We start from the raw sequence: 23,362 nt of genomic DNA, 5'->3' as shown, positions 1-23,362 counted from the left end.
GATAAACGCGAGGCCGCCTCCATTTCCGCTCTCGCGGTCTTTCCTGTGGACATTATACCCAGAGCAGGTCTGCAATACAGATCGTGCTGTGAGTTTAGTGTCTTGAATCGCAGCAATGCGGATGTTGTGCCGCTTCATGAAATCGACTATCCCCGTAATCTTCCCAGTTAGTCCATTACAGTTTAACTGCAGAATTCTGAAGTGCATAAGGGGAGACGCCGCCATTCTTGGGGTAAGTGACGGGTGACTACGCCTGGATTGTGGAAGGCCAGGACGCAATTGCTGTTGTGGACCTGGGACTGGGCGTCCTTGGGCAAGCATTGGGGTACCCGGATGATTTGGGTTTGCGACCTGGCAACATGGCGCGATAATACCCGTCGGGGGGTTGCCGTCGCGGAGACCAGAACATCTAGAAAAGTGGCGCCACCCAAGGCAGGAGCTGCATTGGGCGGATGTCGCAAACATGTATATTCTGTGCTGGAAAACGGTGCAAAGGGAGGTAGGGACTAAGAGTCTGTTTCCCTGACCTACACGATTGCTGTCGGAAAAGGGGGGGGGGTGAAGACGGGGGCAGAGGCTGATGCTCAGCATTGGTACCGACTCTACTACGAAGGTAGTAGTAATGAGTGGTAGCAGCTGTTTGAGTTGTTGGCGACGTGGGTCGCGAGCAGCAGCGGGTACTTGTTGTGGCTTGCTGAGCAGCGGGGCTGCTGGAAGGTAGTGGGGGGGGGGGGGGGGGGGGGGGGGATGGGGGGCGCTTAGGCGTAAACTGCGGGACGCCCTTGGGCGTGAACAGCAAGGAGCCACAAAAGATTTATAAAAGTTACGTGGACGTCGGGTTATGGGATCAAGCCCAGAACAACCTGTCCGATGCAATCATCCCTTACACGAGACACACTGAACAGAGTATGACCGTCCTAAAAAGATTCTTTTCCGGCAGATGCAGCAAAACCATTTCTCAGGACCGGGGTCAGGAGACGGACCCGGATTGGATTCGATGCCTTCCCGGAGTAAGAGAATATGGAGCAGTCCTGCTGCAAGGAGCTGCTGGGAGGATGACAATTTGTGGGAGGGACGCAACAAATTAAATGGGGTCACACTGAAATGACAGTCCTTGGTCGGGAAAAATCACGGGTCGCTCCGGTACATAGAACCGACTGCCTTGGGAAGCGCGACCGCTGTGGTGTTTTGGTAGCGTGCTTCGCCTACCACATCTAAGACCCTGGGTTCACGCTCTGGGAAAAGCAACATCAAAATTTTAGAAACAGATTTTTTCAATTAGAAGAACATTTTTCTAAGCGGGTGTTTGGCAAACACTCCGAGTGTTTCTCTGCCATGAAAAGCTCTTAGTGAAAACTCATCTGCCTTGAAGAATCCGTTGGGGGCTGCATTAAAAATAGGTCCCGTCCCGCCAATTTCTAGGAAATATTAAAAGGAGCACGCGGCAAATGGGAGGTTTCGGAGGTTTATTTATTTAAACCAACTGGCAACCTCACATACTAGTGGCGAATCCATTTTCTGCTCTCTGCAGCTCTGGCAATCGGGGACGGGAGAAGGCTTAATGTGCTCATATCAAACCTTTCCCAAGGTAGTCGCGCTTGTTACCGAAACGTACCAGATCCATAACCGGAAAAGACCGTTACCATCTATAACGCTCCCCAAAACTTTTTGATGAGGGTCTTTATCGCTACAACAACAACCATTGTTTTGCAACGTTGATGCATAAGCTCCTGCTCTATCAAACTGCATCAAGAGTAATTTTTAGAAAAATGCGACTTAGCAGATTTGCACGCCAAGCCTTAAATTTGATACAAATGTTGGGAGGGTCTCGGACATTTTTTTCTTTGCAAATGCAGCCAAAATTAATTTTTATAAGAGCCGTTTTCTCAAGAAAACTTTTAGGTGTATAAAAACTCCTGTTTATTGGACATAAAAGGAAATAAGGAATTTTTTAAGTTCACATGAGAAAGCGGCTCTAAGTCTCTTTATTTTCGTAAAGTCGTTTTTCCATAGTTTGGGAAAATAGAGTCCTACTTTAAAGGGCTCTAACTGGGTATTATTTTTAGGGACGGACGTTTGCAAATTCTGACCAAGTCTAAAACATATCCACACTTTTTATGACGTACATTAAAATAAAACCAATAAAAATTTTGTACAAGAACTTATCTTATTTCGCTTATATCTTTAGTTAAGCACTTGTTTATTTTATTGGTTATTTGAGTAATTAGAAAATTGCCAAGATGTTCATTTATTTACGAGTCAATGCACCAGTAAATGCATTTCATCGTAATTACGAATAGACAGCAAAAAAAAGGTTGCTATTTTAACGCTCACTTGTTTCCATAACAGTAAAATCCTTGGCACAACACTACCAGATATTATTGCTCTACTTAATTTCACAAGTTTGCAAGCTTAAAAGCTTACGCATAACTCAATTCACGCCAAAGAGGACGCTTAAAACAGCTCAAGAGGAAGTTGATGGAGGTTGTTAAAGAAGAGAATGTTGAGATGCTTAGCATTGACGCGTCAAAATGTAAGGGTGGCAGTGGAATCTACTTTTTATTTGTGTATTTATTCATTTTTTGTTTTTGTTGAAAAAATGATTACAACTACAATTGTAATTACGAGAATGTATTAATAGTTGTGGGCTATTCAGTTCAGTGTGTCGATGGACTTGCTCGTCTGTTGGTAAGGCTATGTGTAAATGGTTTGTACTAAAACGGGCGTACAACAGTTTCACGAAGTTACTTTTGTTTTTGTTAAGATTTTTTAAATTTTTCATGCTCCACCGCGAATATTTATATGTCAGTCAGCTTAGTCTACTCAGACAGTCAGCTCACCAGTGAAGCATGCAATTATTGTGCAGTATGTCGGAACGTATGAGCAACAAAATAATAAGGAAAGGGTTTGGTGCACAGTGGCTTAGTTTGCTGTTTGTTTTCTTGTAATATCAATAATTAATTTCTTAAGAAGTTAACAATGGACGATTTTAGCGAGCACAATTTTTTTTGATATGTTGCAGTTAAGGGAAAGATATTTTGTTTTATGATCACGTTGAGTGGGGCTGTTGATAATCGACTATTCGTATAATCGATTAGTCGATTAGCAAAGTTGTTTAGTAAAATATTTGGTTCCAAATAATCGAATTGTTGTTTGCTTTTGACTAGTGATAGATTCGACTATTCGAATAGCTTTTTTTTTTGGAATTTTTCATCAAGTATTGCGATTTGTAAATACGTTGTGAATTAATTGCAAGTCATCTACAGCTCAAATGTTTTGGTAGTTCTCCTCCTTGGCACCCCCAGAAACTAGAAAAGAAGTTCCATACGTAGCTACATTTCCGGATGCTAATTTTGCAGCAAGTGCTTTAATGTTTTTTACTTTTATGAAAATTATGACATTTTTTTATTTTATTAATTAATGACAAACAAATTTATTTATTTATCCGTCAGTGTTCAAATAATGATTGTTAGTCGATTGCATGCTGTGTTGAAATCGAATGCCAATTCTAAAAATAAACCATAAACGATAGTAAACCTAGCTTGAGTGTACGAGATATGTATTTTCCCAGATGGTCAAGCAGCACTCATGGCGCTAACTTCCCCATCACTTTGTCTAAAGCGGTCAGGTTCTGCAATAGCTCGCTTCATGTCGCAGTGAATTTCTCAAACATCACACACGATTATAAGAATTCCTGGTCACAGATAAATTGAGGGCAATGAGAATGCAGACGAATTTGAAAGGACCAAGGCACCGCTAGATGCCTAGATGGAATATACATATCAGATTGCAGGATATAGCGGTCTCCAACAGGTACTCCTAGGACACCTGCAAGATAACCAAACAAACTTGACTGACTGAAGATAGAAGAAGAACAGCGGATACATTGGTTTAGGTCTTTAAGATCACTGCCATAATCACGGAACACTGTCCGCTTAGCCTTCATGGCGAAAAGAACAGCAAAGAAACAGTCATGTACTATAAATTCTAGTGCACTCGTTTTCAAACAGTGATCAGATATATACTGTGGGAACTTCAGACAGTTGTTAAATGTTTCTTAAAAGATATCAGCAGGTTCATTGACCGAACGAAATGGTTTAAACCAAGTACCGACTTGCTCTACAAAAAATCTTTTCAGGCCTTGCTGAACCCTCCTTGGCCTCAGCCGATTCATAATGTGGATATTGCATAATCCATCAGCAAGGTCATATAATCTTTTTCCTTTAATTTGGTTTATATTAATATATTTATAAATTTGATTTTATTTAATTTAGTTTAATTAAACTTAATTTAGCTTTATCTAATTTTATTTTATTATATTATATTATATTTTATTTTATCTCTTTTTTTAATTTTATTTTATTTCACTTTATTTTTGCATTTATCAAATTTTTTATTATATTTTATTTAGTTTTTTTTATAATTTAGTTTTGTTCTATATTATTAAACTTTTTTTATTTTATTTTATTTTATTTTACTTTTATCTTATTATATTTTAACGAATTTACTGGAATTCCTCTTATTTGGAACCTTCTGCTAACGTTCGAATCACTAAACTGTTGAATAAATAACTCCACTATTCAATAATGCAAAATGGCCTTTATCCAAGTACTTCACAATACTACTACTTCTCGACAGGTAGCGTGCTTAAATCAAACTCATTGCTGATTGCTCAGATTGCGCTCTTTTATAGTCTTCGATTTCCGCGTTCCATACTTCTAGGCGTTTCCAGAATTTACTTAGTTACCAGCTATAAAATTATAACTACAGATGCACGTGTATATCTTCTGATATGCGCGTGTATATGTGAGTGATACTTGCACAAATTATTGCCCACTTTTGGGAGTATCTCAGATATATGCATGTGTTTGTGCGTTGCTCTCCGCTGCTTGTATGGACATACATATGTGTAGACATAATGATTAATTTGGTTATGTGCATACAAGTCACTGCTCAGTATCGGCTTAGAGATGATAGTATCCCTTAGTGTTTCTAATATTCGTCACAATATTTTATTTTATTTCTTATTATAAAGTTTTTTTTTTAATTTTTTTTTAAAATCTTTCATATTTTTTTCTTATTATTTTATATTATTTTACCCAGCTGTACTTGTACACAGGGTATTATAACTTTGATTGGATAACGGTTGGTTGTAAAGGTATAAAGGAATCGAGATATATGTAGACTTCCACATATGAAAATCATCAGTATCGAAAAAAATAAAAATTATTAAGCCGTGTCTGTCTGTCCGTCCGTATATATTGATATATCTTCAACGAATTCGGTATACGCACCTATCTTGATATCGAAAATTTAGAAAAATATGAAAAAAAGATAATTCAAAAATGAATAGCACTAAGCTAATGAAATTAGGTAGGTGGATTGGTTTTATGACGCAAAACTTAGATTCCAAAATTCTTGGAATATGGGCGGTAGTGCCACGCCCTTAGAAGAAGAAAATTTTTATGTTTAAGAAGCCGTAAATCAAAAGCCGTTAAAGATATTCAAAATCGGTAAAAGACCACGCCCACTTTTCCTGAAGGTCTTTTAATGTAGCCCTATAACACTATTAACCACACAAGGCAAACAACAACAGCGTTTCAAGTGCGCAGCTGGGTATGATATGTTCGGTTTCACCCGAACTTATACTTTCTTCCTTGTTTTATTTAACTTTATTTTAATTGGTATTTTTAATAGTATTTCGTTTTATTTTATTTTAATTATTTTATTTATTTTCACACATTTAAGTTTTTTGAGCTAGCTCTTTATTTCCAACAAAACAGCCTTGTCAGATGTATATACATAGCGAGCACTTGCATGCACAAAAATTGTATATATGCTCAGAAAATTTAATATATATGAAGGTGACATGCCGGCCTGCAGCTGCTGTGTAATTTCGCTCATATTAGCTCTACCATGTACCTTGCTCCCACATTAAGCTACAGTGTAGTGACTATAGTTACGCTCTCATTCTTTATGACTCCATATAACATACCAATACCACACATACCAATAACATACCAATACCGCCTACTTATGTACTGTCTAGTATTCCATAGAGTACATACATATACCAATATTACACACTGCACCGTCATTTACATTTTACATGTATCCCCCAAATATCATACCTCGTTCAAAGACTACGCTTTCACTTACATATTACGCTTAAATTCGGCTTCCCCCATACCGTGAGCAAAAATATTCAACCATAAAAAATATCTAGGCTTATTTCAATACAAAAATTGGAGTTGTTATACGTATAAACCTCGCTATTCAACAAAGAAATATTTCAAGAGGACTCCGTCCGATTGAATCCCACTGTGCAATAAATATATAAGTGCAAAATGCAAGTGTGGCATAAATAACTACAGAGTTAAAAGCACATAATGCTATAGAAAGTTTATTCACTGTCTCTCTTGCGAAATGCGCACTGTATTCAAGATACGTATTCCTCTAATTACACTACAAAAATGTCCGCACGTCAACGCTTAGCAGGGGTTTAGGGATCATTTCGTAATTCGCTACGGTTATTGTTTTTCGAAATTGTTATTATTTTGTAGCTGGCTCTTCTACTTATTGTCTTACTTTTCTTTTGTTTTTGATATACTAACCAACAGTTAGCTAAATATGTCTATTCGTGTGCCATGGAGCTACTGGAATCCACGTTAAAGGGAATTTTTCCCCTTTTTAGTTAGTGTGAGTTATCGTGCTTTGTTGTTGGAAATATACTTAAAAATACTCGTATTGTATATGTATGTATTTGGAATTTTTCACTGCTTTGAGATTCTTCCCCATTTTGTTCTCGACTTTATTGTATTTTGCTAGCAGAGTGGCCTTCTTTATAATATTTCACAGTCTGACACTGCTTAGCTCGCTAGTCGTGGTATTTAAAATGTAACAATGGATTAGTTCATGAGTCAAGCTAAAAGAAATATGTAGTTCAGTTGCCACAACATACTTGAGGCACTTCTATACTGAAGCACATCTTCAACCAAAAGTACCACTTGAGCGGAATTTCGTAGTGGCGGTGGAGAGCTTTTTGTGATAGTCTTTGATGGTGCAAGATACCCTAGTAAATACTGGAAATATTTAATGTACTACATAGTAATTGTTGAAGTAGCTCGTTTATAGTTGAAGAAATTTAAAAAAAAATATCAAGGTCTCTCTTAAAGCTCTAGAAAAGTAAAGATTGGATGTTCATATTTCTAACAATTCTTTTCCCTTTTCATATTGAGGTAAAGGAAATAATAGTGTTTCTAGAAGGTTGTAAAATATACCTACCCTTCCGGACTTCCTGCCTAGTTCTTATGGTTTCTCTTGAGATATGGAGAGGTTGCGTACTATTTGCATCAAGTAATTGGATCCAACTCCGAAAAACCGGCTGATCGGTTATCAGAGATCACCTATATATCTGCATTCTCGGCGAATATAATTTATACACCCTGTGTGTTATGCACAGCTCAGTATAAAAATTATATCACTTTCCCGCAGACAAATTTGAAGGCAACCACGCAAAGTGCCTGTTTCGCACTACAGGTTTAATGGCTGCCAGTTAAGAACGCGTTCAAAGATCTGCAAAGGGCTGAATTATTTTGGGGATATTTAGAGCCGCTTAGTGGCCTTCCGGATCAATTTGCGGCTATTTCGGGGTCATCTGGAGACTATTTCGTGGTTCTTGTTGGGTCATTTCAGGATCAATTTGTAGCGATGATCTTGAATCTATTTCAGGAAGCACCCTGCGGTCATTTTTGGAAACTTCTCGGATCAATTTCGGGATGTTTTTAGTGACTGATTCACGGTTATTCCTGGGTCAGTTCAGGGTCAAATTGTAGTCATTTTGTGACGGCCATGGGAAGTTTTTCAGAGCACCTCCGGCGTCATTTCTGGATAATTTGCTCAGAGGTAACTTTATACCCGGGGTCAACTACATTCATAAACTCTCGGAGACCATCGGATGAAACAAAAGAGGTTGGTAGCATATTGCTGGCTATTAAACGTGTTAGTTTCTTGGTACTCAAATTCTTAAATGTCATCTGCATTTTCTGTTTTGCGGACCGGCATGGTTTCTAGTGCTTTCGGTTCATTAGATGGATATAAATTTATTGCAAGTGTCTTTATATTTATTTGATTGGACAGTACATCACACAAAAGTTGTTAAATTTAAGACTTATATCTCGCAAAACTGACTCTTTCCCTTCTTGGGAATTTGTCGTAAGTGTGTGATAAGTGAAGACGTGATAACTTAAAATTGGCCGCAAATGGAGAAATGGAACAACTTTCTTGCCCTTAGTTAATTTTGAAAAAGGTTTCAAACCAACTTCCTTTTTTTGCACTTAATTTCTCAAAAAAACAAAAAAATATTTTGTTTGTGACGCAAGACGTAAGATATTTTAATAAACGTTGAGTTGCGATCATTCGAATAATCTAAACAAACCATTCCACAAATATTCGTTTAATCGAATAATTTGAAAGCCCTACTAGTATCATTTTTTAAAGCGATAGTGCTACGCTAATTCGGAACTCATACGATTCGGTACTATGCGCCTAATTTCATTTATCAAATTAAAAATTATTTGTTTTCTCTGCGCGGGTTTACTTTTATCGTATCTACGCTATGCTTTCAACAGCAACGAAGCTTTTCTATTGTTTGCCCCTTATAAAGAACAAGTATATTATTATGATGACCCCATGTGCTTTAGCGTTTTAACTGTGCTTTTGACAACTCTATGTTTTTGGCTTATCTTGTTGGATGTTACCGTAATCCACTGCTATTTTTAACTATATTTGAGTGGCGTTAAACATTTTCGGAGTTTTTGAAAGCAGTTTTTTTCTTTTCATTTCATTTTTGCAGTATCGGTGTCAGCTCATCTAAATCCTTTATGAAAGCAAGCTCTCGCCAAGACTTAATTAAGTTGCCATTACAGCAAGTGAAGAAAATTGATCGGTGGGATTCATTGCGCGGTTCAAATTCGGATACGTTTACAGAGGAGAACTTCGGACCACTGTCAAATGTGAGGTAAGTAAGAAAGAAGCCAAGATTTCAGACCCAAACATTTTTAATATTTGGTTACGTATAAGTGGACTTTTCTAAAAATTAAACTAACACACAAGTCAAAAAGGTTGGTTGTATATTTGACCGGATTTATCTTCATATGTATTTGGACGTGCTTAATCTGCATAAGGGGTACATTTAACTCGAACAGCACCAAAAGTTCGAGTAAAAATCACAATCTTAAAGATGTGGTTGGTGTTAGTGCTAAAAGAACTTTATATTCGGATTGGCGCCCATTGGTATCATCAAAGGAATTAAAATAGTTTTCCACCTGGTCCAGCCAGCGGAATGTGGCCGCCTTCTTTCCTTGTTTTCATAGGCGGGTTCTGGTAAGAGTACCTTCTGAGCCGAATCATAAACTTTTCTTTCGAACACTCCTACAGCCGCCTCGTCTGTTGTTTTCAGCATCCATGCCTCTGCACTTTACAGTTGGACAGGTGAAGTAAGAAGATTTGCGTTTGCAGAGAGAGGACTTTATTTTTAAATTGCCTACTCAGTCTAAAGTAGCATTTTTTGGCAAAATTCTTCGCTGAATTTATAGGCGGACGTTATTGTTTGTGTCAGTTCCGGCTACCAAGATGCAAATACGTTGCACCGTTGTTTGTAGACAGCAGGTACTTAGTTTTGTCGTTGACCATAAAACTCATCTTACGGTGTGCGTCTGTTCAGCATACGCCAAGTTGGTCAGAGGGGAGGGTCACCCTGGCTGGACTCTCGTTTAGTTTCAAACTCGATGGTGTTGCTCAGCGTTATTTTTCACAGCCGTATGCAGACATAGCGCTATATAATGTTTTGTTGTCCAAAGCGGTTAAAAAAAAAAAAATTAAGAAATGTGTGAATTATTTTTAGCGGACTTTTTTCATGATTTGGCGCACAGTGAAAGTTGGTTCGATGGTGAATTCACCATGTTTTAAGCCGCACTGATAAGGTTCTATTAGCCGGTTAACGATTACCCTCAATCTTTGGCACAATATGCTTATGCGATATTATGAAGTCTTATTCCGGGATGGTTGGCGCTGTTGGAACTGCTCCGCAGGCAATATATGGCCGTGGCCTTATTGGTTATTAGTCTGGTTATTGTTATTCTTACTTCGTCAAAGATGGGTTGGCAAGCATTAATTCCATCGTCTTCGATTGTGGACTAGGGCTTACCATCTTCCCTGCGTTACCCCTGCTAACTAGCAGTTCAAGCACTTCGCACTTACAATGTTACGCATTTTCTTTTGTCTTCTTTAAAAAGCGTCTCGCTTCAGCTCGCGATAGCATTCAGACACTGGCTTGTCCAGCCTGACGTTTAAGTCGAAAGATTGGTTCTGAGGCTTACTTAACAAAGAAGTATCTCTTTCAACACGAATCCGAAAACAAAACTGCGGATGGTAGCTTGGGCATAAGTCAGATAATTTAATTCTCTTACTCCCGTGATTCGTCGATCGCATCTCTTGTTTGGCTGTGATGCTTGCTTAAGTCTTCTAAGACATCGTTCAGTTGGGCGTCGGCACCAATCCCATCAAGGGGGATGGAAAGAAATTGTGTATTCAGGGTCAAAATTAAAAAAAAAGGCATATGGCGGAAAATTAGTAGGTTACTGGAAATGAAAGAAAAGAAGAAGCAGAGAGCAGAGGAGGAATACTGACACTGAAGATGGAGCACGCGGGCACCGATTAGACTTAAAACCTATTTTTGATACATACATTCATTCGAACATACTGAGATAAAAATATTAGAGATATTTCATTGCAATTGTTTTTTTGGTTTTAAGATTCGCTGTCTTCGCCTTGGGTTCTTCCGCCTATCCCAATTTTTGTGCTTTTGGTCAATACGTCGACAATGTACTTGGTGAATTGGGTGGTGAACGTCTGCTTAAGATCGCCTACGGAGACGAAATGTGTGGACAAGAACAATCATTTAGAAAATGGGCACCAGAGGTGTTTAAGGTAAGACTAAAGTATTTTATAACGGACTTTAATTAAATACTTACCAACAAAAAACTCGTTTAAATATGAAAATTTATTCACAATACATTTGAATTGCAGCTCGCTTGTGAGACGTTCTGTTTAGATCCAGAAGAAAGTCTCTCGGATGCTTCATTGGCACTACAAAATGACTCGCTCACAGTAAATACAGTACGATTGGTACCGGCAAAGACGCGAGGCACACTAGAAGAGTTACTTTCAAAGTTCCACAACAAAAAAGTGTATGGTTGTCAAATAAAAGAGACACCATCTAATCTAACAAATATCGAGAATGGTGAAAAGACTACAATCCTCTTGAAAATCAATGCACCTGGGTTGGAGTACGAGCCTGGTGATCATGTGGGTATATTTCCGGCTAATCGCGCTGAAATTGTTGACGGCGTCTTGAAACGTTTAACTGGCATAGAAGATGCAGATGAAGTGCTCCAACTGCAGCTACTCAAAGAGAAACACACATCAAATGGCATTTTTAAATTGTGGGAGTGTCATGACAAAATACCGCCCGACTCTGTGCGTAATTTACTTTTGCGTTTCTTTGATGTCACTACGCCGCCAACGCGTCAAATGCTCACCTTGCTCTCCGGATACTGTGATGAAAATGAAGATAAGGAACGTTTACAGTTACTCGCTAACGATTCTTCAGCCTATGAAGATTGGCGGCATTGGCGTTTGCCGCATTTACTGGAGGTGTTACAAGAGTTTCCCTCCTGCAAGCCACCAGCAACTTTGGTGTTAGTAAACTTGATGCCATTGCAAGCGCGTTTCTATTCAATCTCTTCATCGCCACGTAAAGTAAATAATGAGATTCATATAACGGTTGCCATTGTGCGTTATCGTTCCGAGGATGGTAAAGGTGATGAGCGTTATGGGGTTTGTTCAAATTATTTGGCCGGTTTACAGGGTGGTGATGAATTGCATATGTTTGTGCGTAGCGCACCGAGTTTCCATTTACCTACACAGCATACGCGACCGATTATTTTGATTGGTCCAGGCACGGGTATTGCACCGTTCCGCTCATTTTGGCAGGAGTTCGAAATGTTACGTGAAATGAATGCAAATGCACCATTGCCGAAAGTTTGGCTCTTCTTCGGTTGCCGTAATCGTAATGTCGATTTGTATGCCGATGAAAAGGTGCAGCTGGTACGTGATAAAATATTGGATCGTGTGTTTTTAGCGCTGTCGCGTGAATCAAATATAAAGAAGGTTAGTAACTCGATCTTATTATTAAACCTTACATTTATTGACGTGTAAACATCTTTGCACAGGGTATGGGGGAATCCAAGATGTTAGCGTACGAAAATTCATCGATATGTTATCAAAGATCTATTGGTTTTTTATTGAAAATTTATCGACTTTTTATCAAAAAGCTATTTTTTATCGAAAAAATATCGACTTATTTGTGATGTATTCTCAATTTGCTGTGGGCATGCTATCGAGTTTTTATGGAAAATTTATCGATTTGATATGGACGTCTTACTGATTTTTTATTGATTTGAAACCGATAAGTTATCGATTTGCTTTCAAAAAGTAAACGATTTTTTATTAAGAAAGCTATCGATTTTTCATCGAACATTTTCGATTTCTTATCGGAACATTACCAATTTGTTACCGGCGCACTAGCGATTTGTTAACATAGACTCATTGGATTGTTATTAAACGAATACAGATAAAATTTCATTTTAAAACCAATAAGAAGCCATAAAAAGCTGTTAACAAACTGATAGCTCGACGTAAGTAATTCGCTATCGATAATAGGCCGATAATGAAGAATAACTTGTAGGTATCGGTTGTCCCGAAACTACAAATACTTATGTTTGTTGCCACTTTTTAACTCCAACCCTGTGGTAAGCTCTTAGTCAAATCACACATCGAACTTCATGGGTACTTGGTATTCATGCCTTTTTTCCTCTAAATCGTACGTACTTAATTCCAATCATCTTTAAGAAAAATCTCCCGTCATATCCTTACAACGTTTTCCTTCTTTTCATTTTTATTTTTTATTGATTTGGTTTCCGTTGAGTTTTATTGCATGTCCATTTTTTCCTGTCCAATTAAATTTGTTTTCTTTTCCTTTTCCTTTTGCTCTTTTACAGACTTATGTCCAAGATTTGATTGAAAAGGAGTTTGATTCACTATACAAGCTGATTATTGAAGAGCAAGGACACATTTACGTTTGTGGTGATGTGACAATGGCTGAACATGTTTACCAAACCATCAGGTGAGTAACAAAAATAAATTTGACAAATCGTTGGACGTGTGTACAATAAGTAAACAGATGCATTGTTATGTAAGATGTGTATAAATACAAATACAAATACAGATATGTTATGACAACCGATAAAAGTGATTTATTCAAAACGAAATGTGTGCGCGTGGGCGTAAATAAGGTTATTGGTGATTTTACTTAGTCTGAAAATGCATTTATATAAGTACATTAAGATATTTCTAAATCTTCGTCAAGTAGGTATGTAACATATAAATTTTGATCGTGGTTGAAATGGTCAAAGCGAGTTGCAGAGGGGCTGAAGTTTAGATTCCTCCACACGATTAAAATCTAGGTGTGCGATATATAAGCTTGCATATATCTTTATATACGAAAAACACGTGTCAACAAATTTTTGGCCGCTATGGACTCCTAAACTACTGAACCGATTTTGAATTTGTTTTGCACCCCGTGGTTAGTTTGATCTAACTTGAGAGATAGGGTAGGTTATATTTCAACTTATAGTCGCAACATTATTTTATTGCAAATTTTTTTATTTGTTTATACGTAATAATAAATGTTACGTATACGCAGTGGCACTCATATTTTCAGGTGGTGCGGATATACTTCCGTGTAATTGCTTTGTGTTTAATTAAACAACCTGCTTATCAATAAAAAATATTATAGCCAATGAAATCAAGTATAGCACATCACCAAGCCCGCCGAGAGGGTGGGCGGGGTTTCTTAGGGGGCCCGCGATTTAGAGGTACTATGACATTTTTTTTTATTCAGGAGAGTCTTTAGTTGTGTAGAGGGTAATTTTCATACCCCTGGGTGACTAGGGTCTCGAGATATAGGCAAAAACGTGGGCCAGTGAATGCCTAGACAGTGTTTATACAATACGGATATCAAATGAAAGCTGTTGATGAGTGCTTTAGTACATAGTAATATATTATCTAGAGACGGACTGGGACTGGGATTAGGACTAGGACTGGGACTGAGACTCGGAGTGGGACTGGGACTGGAATAAGGTACATACCACCCTCTGGGACAGGCAATAAGGGATGCAGAAGAATGAGAAGAAATTGAGAGAAGAGAAAAGAGAGAAGGAGATTGAGAAAGAGATAGAATGAGATGAAGATGGAAATAGATGAAGCGAAAAAGGCTGAGGGAGGAGTGAATAAAAGGATTAGGAAAAAGTGAGGAGGGGGGAGGGCAGAGTCAGACGGAAAAAGCTTATTATAATGTATGCCGACAGGCCAAATTTAGGGCAGGACAACGTCTGCCGGGTCTTCTAGTAACATGTAAAGAGTTTGTATGTTCAAATTAGTGCTCTTCATAATCGAAAACTTGTTTAGTAAAAAAGTCGGATATCATTAATCGACTAGTTGTTTGCATTCGATTTCTGACAGATTCGACTGCTCAATTAGTTTCTTCTTTGTTAATTTTCAATAAATTCTGTGAATACCCAAAGAGGTTGTGGAGTTTTTGAAAGCAGGGGCCCCCCATATTTTGCACTATGCTTCTTTGGCATCCTCGGGACACGGAATGATATTTTTATGACAAGAAGTTAATTTGAAGACATTTTTTAAATTTTGATTTTTAACTACAAAGAATTGATTTTATACATGATAAAAATATGAAAAGGTAAAACCCGTGATGAAATGAATATTCAGGTGTTCTCATCCCGTTGACGTTTTCCTTTATTCTGACGAATTAGGCATGCATAATTTAGAGGGTTGTCTATCATACAGAACTGTCTTTGAGTTCTACTACGATCGTAGTAGATTTTACTATACGTTTAGAAATATTATAACTATATAAGCCGTTACTAGAATTGCGAAAAAAATGACGTAACTTTGTATTCCCTAACAGAATATAGACAAAATTTTGCAGAAAAATAATTTATTTGAAAAAGTGAGGTTATGTTGTTGACGTCACCTTTATTATTACATCATGGCTAAAACCATTCCCTCTTCTTGGCGGTGTTTTGATTTTGCTTGGTTTTAGTTTTTAAAAAATTTTAAAATCACTCAAAAATTTTGTCGAAATACCAAGCGAAAGGAAACAAAAAAAAAAAAAAATTCGTATTTTTGACTTTATCAAATGCCAATTTTTGGTAATCCTGAGGACGGTGAATGGGTTCCCTTTCCTCCGGTCAGCATGGAAAGAAAGGCCATTCATTTTGCTTTGGTTTGACGCCAAGGGATGGAGAATGTAAATATTTCTTTACCGTCGTAACCGGTTCAACTGAACATAATTTTTGAATGTACATAGTTGAGTCTTTGCCGTTTGAACTTGCAGCACAGGGACTTCTTTGTTGGTCACAATAACGTCACACTAGCTATGATGCTCCAGATTCATCCACAAGAACTATTCGTCTCCTGCAGTTAAATGCCGAAGGCACCTTTTTCCTTAAGTTGGAAGACCGAACTTTGACATAACGAAGAAAGCAGCACACGAATGTCTTTTCTAGTTTATTTTAAAAGGACACAGTCCAACAATCATACTTTGTTGTAAAAATGCTATCTCGCTCAATAGTCTCGTTTTCTTAAGAAAATTTCGTTAAAGTAAGCTAAAGACCCTAGCAGTACAGCAGAGTTGGACCATAACGAAGCTGCTGTTAAAGAGATTGGTTGCAGATTAGTGTTGCATTAATATGAGGAAATACTGCACAGCGAATCTTAGCAATTGCCGGCCAATTACTTTATAAGGTAACCTGCCGGTACATAAAGAACACGACCGTTATGATGGCTTTTCAACCAATAATAAATTGCAATTATATTCTGCATAGAAATAATCGAAAGCTTTATTTAAAAATATATAATGCAACAAGTAAAGATGTCTAAGTTCGGGTGTAACCGAACATTATATACTCAGCATGAGCTTCAATTATACAATTCATTTCAGATAAATTACTTTTCTACATAACACGTGGTACTGCCCATTTAAAAAAAATGTCTCCCCATTTCCTCTTACAATAAAACTTGATAAGTGAAATATCATTGATTCAAAACTATTTTTTGCTAAGTTATAGCTTATTATTCTAGTCTACGACCCTTGTAGACTTGTTTTGTATCTAAGTTGCCGTGGTCTTTAACCGATCCCGTCTATTGTTACTAGAAATATTTTCTGCTATAAGGAAAATATGTGTACACAATTTCATTACGATATGTTAATTCTTCTTCGAGTTATGGCTCCCGAAACATAGAAAATTGCTTAGTCATATTTTTAAAAATTTTAGTGTTTTCCAATTTAATGTTATATTCCAATTTAGAAAGTAAAATTCGATTGATACAAAACTTTTTTCGCTAAGATATAGTTTATTATTTTCGACCCTTTTAAATATCTTTTATATAAAAGTGGGCGTGGTCTTTAACCGATCTCGTCCACTATTTCCAGAAATATTTCCTGCTATAGGGACAATTTTTGTACCCAATTTTATTACGATCCGTTAATTTTTCTTCGAGTTATGGCTCGAAGGCGGTGCCACGCCCATTTTTTAAAATTTGAAGTGTTTCCTATTTACTGTTATAAATCCATTTGGGAACTGAAATACCATTGATATAAAGGTATCTGTTTGCAAAGATATATCATGTTTTATTCGTCCACGACCCTTTTAAAAATCTTTTATATAAAAGTGGGCGTAGTCCTTAGTTAATTTTTCTTCAAAACATTCCTTATAGTAAAGGCAACATCTCTGCCGAATTTATGATTAATAATATTTGTAAAATTTATTTTATCACAAGTGGGCGGTGCCACGCCCATTTAAAATTTTTTTTTTTTAATTTTTATCAACAGTCCCAATATCAGTCCACATGTCAAATTTCAGCTTTCTAAGAGTATTATTTACTAAATAATTAGGTTTTTTGTGTTTTCCAAAATGTTATATATATAAAAAGTGGGCGTGGTTATCATCCGATTTCGCTCATTTTCAATACCAATCTATTCTGGGTCCAGGTAAGCTCGTGTACCAAATTTGGTGAAAATATTTCAATATTTACTCAAGTTATCGTGTTAACGGATGGACGGACGGACGGACGAACATGCCTCAATCAAATTATTTTTGATACTGATGATTTTGATATATGGAAGACTACATCCATCTCGATTCCTTTATACCTGTAAACCAACCGTTACACAATCAAACATAATATACTCTGTGTGCAAAGCACGCTGAGTATAATAAAATTTTGAAAAAACATTTGTTATGTTTATTTTTTAATAATGGAAACAAAACCAAAAGAACCCTTTACGATAGGTGGTGAAATTTGGCGTTTACTTTGAAATTGTTTTATTTCAGGGTGTATTTTGTATCTACTGAAAATTTTTAAAATGTAAATTGTGTCCTTTTAATAATAAAGTATTCAGTTGAAAGCTTAACTTTAGGGTCAGTCCTTTTCAACTTTTTTATAGTGCACGGGAGTCGATCCAGTCTAGTCTGGACACATTTTACAGATATTGGGTTTTTGATCCTAATACTTATTTGAATAATTTATCAGGAAATATTGCAATTTTTCAACGATTTGGTGGCCACCGCGGCGTGTTGTTAGTGTGATCCGCCTACTACACCGAAGGCCCTGGATTTATGTCCCCGGAAATCAAAATCAATAATTTAGAAACCAGTTTTTGCGTAGCGGGATTTCCCATCGGGACATTCGAGTGTATTTCTGCCATAAAAAGCTTCTTATTGAAAATTCATCTACCATGCAGATGCCGTTCGAAATCGGTATAAAACACGCAGGACTCGTCCTGTCAATTTGAAGGAAAAATTAAAAAAAAAGAGCTCGACGCAAATTAGCAGAGAAGCCTGAATCTCCTCGGAGGTAAATCTTTGTTATTAGTTTTTTATGGTAATTTTTTCTGCAGAAATGGGATATATCGGTAACTTGAGCCACTCTTGCGCCTTTAACTTTAAAACAAGAAACGCTAACAAATGCCCAAATGTATACAAAGTAAAAGTGTAGGTAGTAATAACAAAATATAAGAACTTTGTTACAATAAAGAAATACCAAGTGACATTGAGCAACATTTAGTTGTCGTCACAGCACAACTCTTACGAATAGCAACAACAATAGCTTGATTGCTGCTGCTAACTGACATTATTGTTGGAAAAATTGTTGCCGCCTTCCGTACGTCCCAAAGCTTTTGTTGTGTGTAAATAACTTTTGATTTTCTGAAGCGAATAACTTTGCAGCTATTAAATTTGCACACTTTTACACAAACTCGCACACATATGTAAGTGCGACATAACACTTTCACGCTTGGCTCGTAGTGTTGTTGCGTCAACTTTCACACCTTACACATATGTATATAAATGTTTTTTTTTATACTTAGCTGAGCAAAGCTCACAGAGTATATTAATTTTTTTCGCATAACGGTGCCGCGTAACGGCATAAACTAATCGAGATAGATATAGACTTCTATATATCAAAATGATCTGGGCGAAAAAAGAAATTCATTTAGCCATATCCGTCCGTCCGTCCGTAAACACTATTACTTGAGTAAATTTTGAGTTATCTTAATGAAATTTGGTATCTAAGTTCCTGGGCACTCATCTCAGATCGCTATTTAAAATGAACGAAATCGGACTATAACCACGCGCACTTTTTCGATATCGAAAATTTCGAAAAATCGAAAAAGAGCGATAATTCATTCCCAAAGACGGATAAAGCGATAAAACTTGGTAGGTGGGTTGACCTTATGACGCAGAATAGAAAATTAGTAAATGTTTGGACAATGAGCGTGGCACCGCCCTCTTTTAAAAGAAGACAATTTCAAAGTTTTGCAAGCTGTAATTTGGCAGTCGTTGAAGATATCATAATGAAATTTGGCAGGAAATTTTTACTATATGTGTGCTAAGGAAAAATTAGCAAAATCGGATTACGAACACGCCCACTTAAAAAAAAATTTTTTAAAAGTCAAATTTTAACAAAAAATTGAATATCTTTACAGTATATAAGTAAATTATGTCAACATTCAACTCCAGTAATGATACGGAGCAATAAAATAAAAAAATAAAAGAAAATTTCAAAATGGGCGTGGCTCCGCTCTTTTTCATTTAGGATACTATTAATGCCATAAGTCGAACAAAAATTTACTAATCCTTGTGAAATTTGGTAGGGGCTTAGATTCTAGGTCAATAACTTATTTCTGTGAAAAAGGGCGAAATCGGTTGAAGCCACGCCCAGTTTTTATACACAGTCGTCCGTCTGTCCTTCCGTTCGGTCATAGATATGATAACTTGAGCAAAAATCGATATATATACTAAACTCAGTTCACGTACTTATCTGAACTCACTTTATCTTGGTATAAAAAATGGCCGAAATCCGGCTTTTTTTTTTATTTTTACTTTTTCGATATCGAAAATTACGAAAAATGAAAAAAAAAATGCCATAATTCTATACGAAATATGAAAAAAGAGATGAAACATGGTAATTGGATTGGTTTATTGACGCAAAATATAACTTTAGAAAAAACTTTGTAAAATCGGTGTGACACCTATCATATTAAGTAGAAGAAAATGAAAAAGTTCTGCAGGGTGAAATCAACAGCCCTTGGAATCTTGGCAGGAATACTTTTCCTGCTATTACATATATAAATAAATTAGCGGTACCCGACAGACGATGTTCTGGGTGACCCTGGTCCACATTTTGCTCGATATCTCGAAAACGGCTTCGCATATACAACTAAGGGCCACTCCCTCTTAAAACCCTCATTAATACCTTTAATTTGGTACCCATATCGTACAAACACATTCTAGTGTCACCTCTGGTCCACCTTTATGGCGATATCTCGAAAAGGCGTTCACCTATATCGTACAACACACATTCTAGAGTCACCCCTGGTCCACCCTTATTGCGATATCTAGAAAATGCGTCCACCTACAGAACTAAGGCCCACTACGTTTTAAATAATCATTAACACCTTTCATTTGATACACATGTCATACAAACACATTGCAGGGTTACCCTAGGTTAATTTTGCTAAATGGTGATGTTCCCTTATTTTGTCTCCAAAGCTATCAGATGAGTATGTAATATTCGGTTACACCCGAACTTAGCCTTCCTTACTTGTTGACTTTCACCTTCATAGCACACACTTACTTAGTTTGCTTTCGTTTCGTTTTTTCTTTGCAGGAAGTGCATTGCCGGAAAAGAACAAAAAACTGAAGCGGAAGTTGAGGCATTTATGCTAACATTGCGGGTAAGTCAAAAACTTGAAGACGCATAGTTGCACGTGAATATGAAATGATTTGAAGAATAGTGAACGTAAATGTTTGATATATGTAAGTGGATATGTATAGGTTAAAGCAAAAAATGTAAATACATATGTGTGTTGGCGTTTTTTAACTTACGTTGCATTTTCAACGCACAACGTGGCTCGAAATTTCCCTTTACTTCAAAAAAAAAAAAAAAGAAAAAGAAGAGAACGTGCTCTTGGGTTTTAAGTAGGCGGTTGTTCCGTTGAGTGATGTGTCCTATTTTACATATTTATGTTAGTTACACATATCATTGCATTGCTCACGGGCACAGGGTTTTAAAAACAATATTTTGGCTTTTTAGAAGTCTTTATTCTTTTGTGGTTTTCGTACTGCTTCTTATATCAGGAAATACCAACGATGTTCCTGCAAATCGAATGAGGTTTGATAGCAGGTGTCTTATATCTCGTAAAAAGAAGTAGTCTCGTTTTGGGAAGGTAGAAATCCTATCCATATGACTTAGTCCGTTTATTCACCATATCCACTTAGCCCTGCAGAACATCGTTCAGCGTGTCAAGAAGTTCGTTAACTACTAGACCTCAAGGAAAAGGAGACAGAACACCCTATGCATTTTGTCTTATTAGCACCCACTAAACCCCTTTAATGTGATCGGCCAGATTTAAATCTACTTTTAAACCAGCTAGCGCTATTTTTTAGCTCTCTATCTGCGCTTCGATGTCTAGAAAGGCACCAGCGCAAGTTGTTTGTTCTTAATTTTTTTGTTTTCAATAGAATTAACAGTGGGCTGACTTTGTATCAGAAGAATCCTTCCCTCAATGTACAGATAAATCAGACGCTTAAGGGTGCAGTAGCTTTAAACAATGTAGTACAGCTTGAGGCAATAGGTATACATATTGGCCGTGCAGCGGAAATACCCAAGCTATACAAATATAATACCAACCGGTCCGTGATCAAGGCTTGTTAGTCAGGTCTTGCAGGATTGAATAACCAATAGAGATTTTCTTTCACACAGGAAGATGCGTGTTTTTTAGGGAACCAGCACTCACCTGCAGTACAGTTAGGGATTCCGTTACATTATCATTATCCACCAGAAGCTTCAGTGCATACTCGCTATTAATCGTTCAGACGTTGTTGTTGTTGTTGTTGTAGCAGTGTTTCGCCCCACCTAATAGCCGCGACCGATTGCCATATATATCCTATAACGGGAGTCCAATGAAACTTGCTGTTTCGACAGGGGTGGACCATAATAAAAGGGGTGTTAGAGGCGTTGGTTCCACACTACAATTAAAGAGATGGTTGGTGTCATGTGGGGACACATTGCAAGCGGGGAATACATTTTGTATGTCGGGGTTGATTCTGGATATGTAAGAGTTTAACCTGTTACAGTATCCAGAACGAAGTTGAGCAAGAGTGACTCGTGTTTCCCTGGGGAGTATGCGTTCCTCTTCCTCAAACTTTGGGTACTGTTCCCCGAGTACTGGTTTCACCGGGCAATTCACGGCATAAAGGTCCGACGCCTGTTTTTGGAGTTCACCAAGGACCTGCTTGTGTTTTTTTGCTCCATACGGCTGAGTTGTCAGGTGCCGTATTTCCTCAAATTGCTTACGGAGATGACTCCTTAATTCCCTAGGCGGTGATGGCTCATCAATCAGATGTCTGTTGGGATGCCCAGGTTTCTGGGTATTCAAACTGTTTGGTTAGCATCCAATTTCTCTCCCTGATGGGAAGTATTCCCGCCTCATTATGTAGATGGTATTCTGGGGACATAAGAAGACAGCCCGTGGCGGTTCTGAGCGCAGTATTTTGGCAGGCCTGTAGCTTCTTCCAGTGGGTAGTTTTGAGGCTTGGCGACCATATGGGGGACGCGTAGCACAAAAACGGCTGGCCAATTGCTTTGTATGTGGTAATGAGCGTTTCTTTGACTTTTCCCCAAGTACAGCCAGCAAGGGATTTGAGGATTTTATTACGGCTCTGGATTTTTGGAACAATTGCGGCTGAGTGCTCATCAAAATGTAGATCCTGATCAAACGTCACACCCAAGATTTTGGGGTGTAGGACAGTCGGTAGCGTAGTGCCATCGACGTGGATGTTCAAATTGGTCGACATTTGGGACGTCCAGGTTGTAAATAGGGTCGCGGATGATTTAGTCGGTGATAATGCCAGGTTTCGCGAGGCGAAAAACTGGAGAGATCAGGGGGGTAGCCGTTTATTTTGTTGCAAAGCTCATCGATCTTTGGGCCCGGGCCTGTGGCCATTATTGTGTAGTCATCGGCGTAAGAAACGATAGTAACTCCTTCTGGTGGCGAAGGTAGTTTTGATATGTAAAAATTAATCAAAAGTGTGTATAGGACACCACCCTGAGGCACCCCTTGTTTAATTTTTCTTGGCTTTGATCTTTCGTTTCTGAATTGCACCGATGCCTGCCGGCCACCCAGATAATTTGAGGTCCACCTTTTAACCCTTTACGGCGCCTTGTTGCATTTCTGCAACATACCATTTAAATCCAAATCAAAATATATGACACGACGGTAGATCACATTTGCTCTGTGTTGTAATTTAGCATTCTAACGGTAAAATGACAGAATGGTTGACCACATGGAATTGTTTTCATTTTTTTTTTGCATTTAAGTGACGAGCGTGTATAAATCAGTTTCGAGCTCCTATAATACATTTACGATAGGTGATTTATTTGTGAAAAAAATAATATTTTGCAATTAAAGGTAGTTCCAAAAAAAGGTAAGAGAATATATTTTGACAATCAGTAACATTTTCTTAGCAAAGTCGTGTTTTTTATATATTTCTCTACTTATTTTTCTTTGTTGCATATATGCAACACCGCGCTTTGTGGTTGACATTTTTTTTGCTATATTCAAATTCAAAGGTTCTCGTTGAGGATCAAAATAAAACAT

At 37.5% G+C, this 23,362-nt stretch overlaps 1 protein-coding gene across 3 annotated transcripts in view; it reads left to right on the top strand.

Annotated features, from left to right (window-relative positions):
- The window catches only part of LOC137240473 (nitric oxide synthase-like), a 336,236-nt gene that overhangs the window by 301,500 nt on the left and 11,374 nt on the right, over positions 1-23,362 (top strand). For all 3 annotated transcript variants that reach the window (XM_067766786.1, XM_067766785.1, XM_067766787.1), the window contains exons 14-18: positions 8,855-9,019; positions 10,815-10,989; positions 11,089-12,231; positions 13,122-13,246; positions 20,371-20,437. In XM_067766786.1, the coding sequence (XP_067622887.1) occupies positions 8,855-9,019; positions 10,815-10,989; positions 11,089-12,231; positions 13,122-13,246; positions 20,371-20,437 (1,675 nt within the window). The remainder of the gene's footprint in view (positions 1-8,854; positions 9,020-10,814; positions 10,990-11,088; positions 12,232-13,121; positions 13,247-20,370; positions 20,438-23,362) is intronic.

The sequence above is a fragment of the Eurosta solidaginis genome, chromosome 2, assembly GCF_040869045.1.
Source record: "Eurosta solidaginis isolate ZX-2024a chromosome 2, ASM4086904v1, whole genome shotgun sequence".
Classification (NCBI taxonomy): domain Eukaryota; kingdom Metazoa; phylum Arthropoda; class Insecta; order Diptera; family Tephritidae; genus Eurosta; species Eurosta solidaginis.
This window is presented reverse-complemented; position numbering and strand designations above follow the sequence as displayed.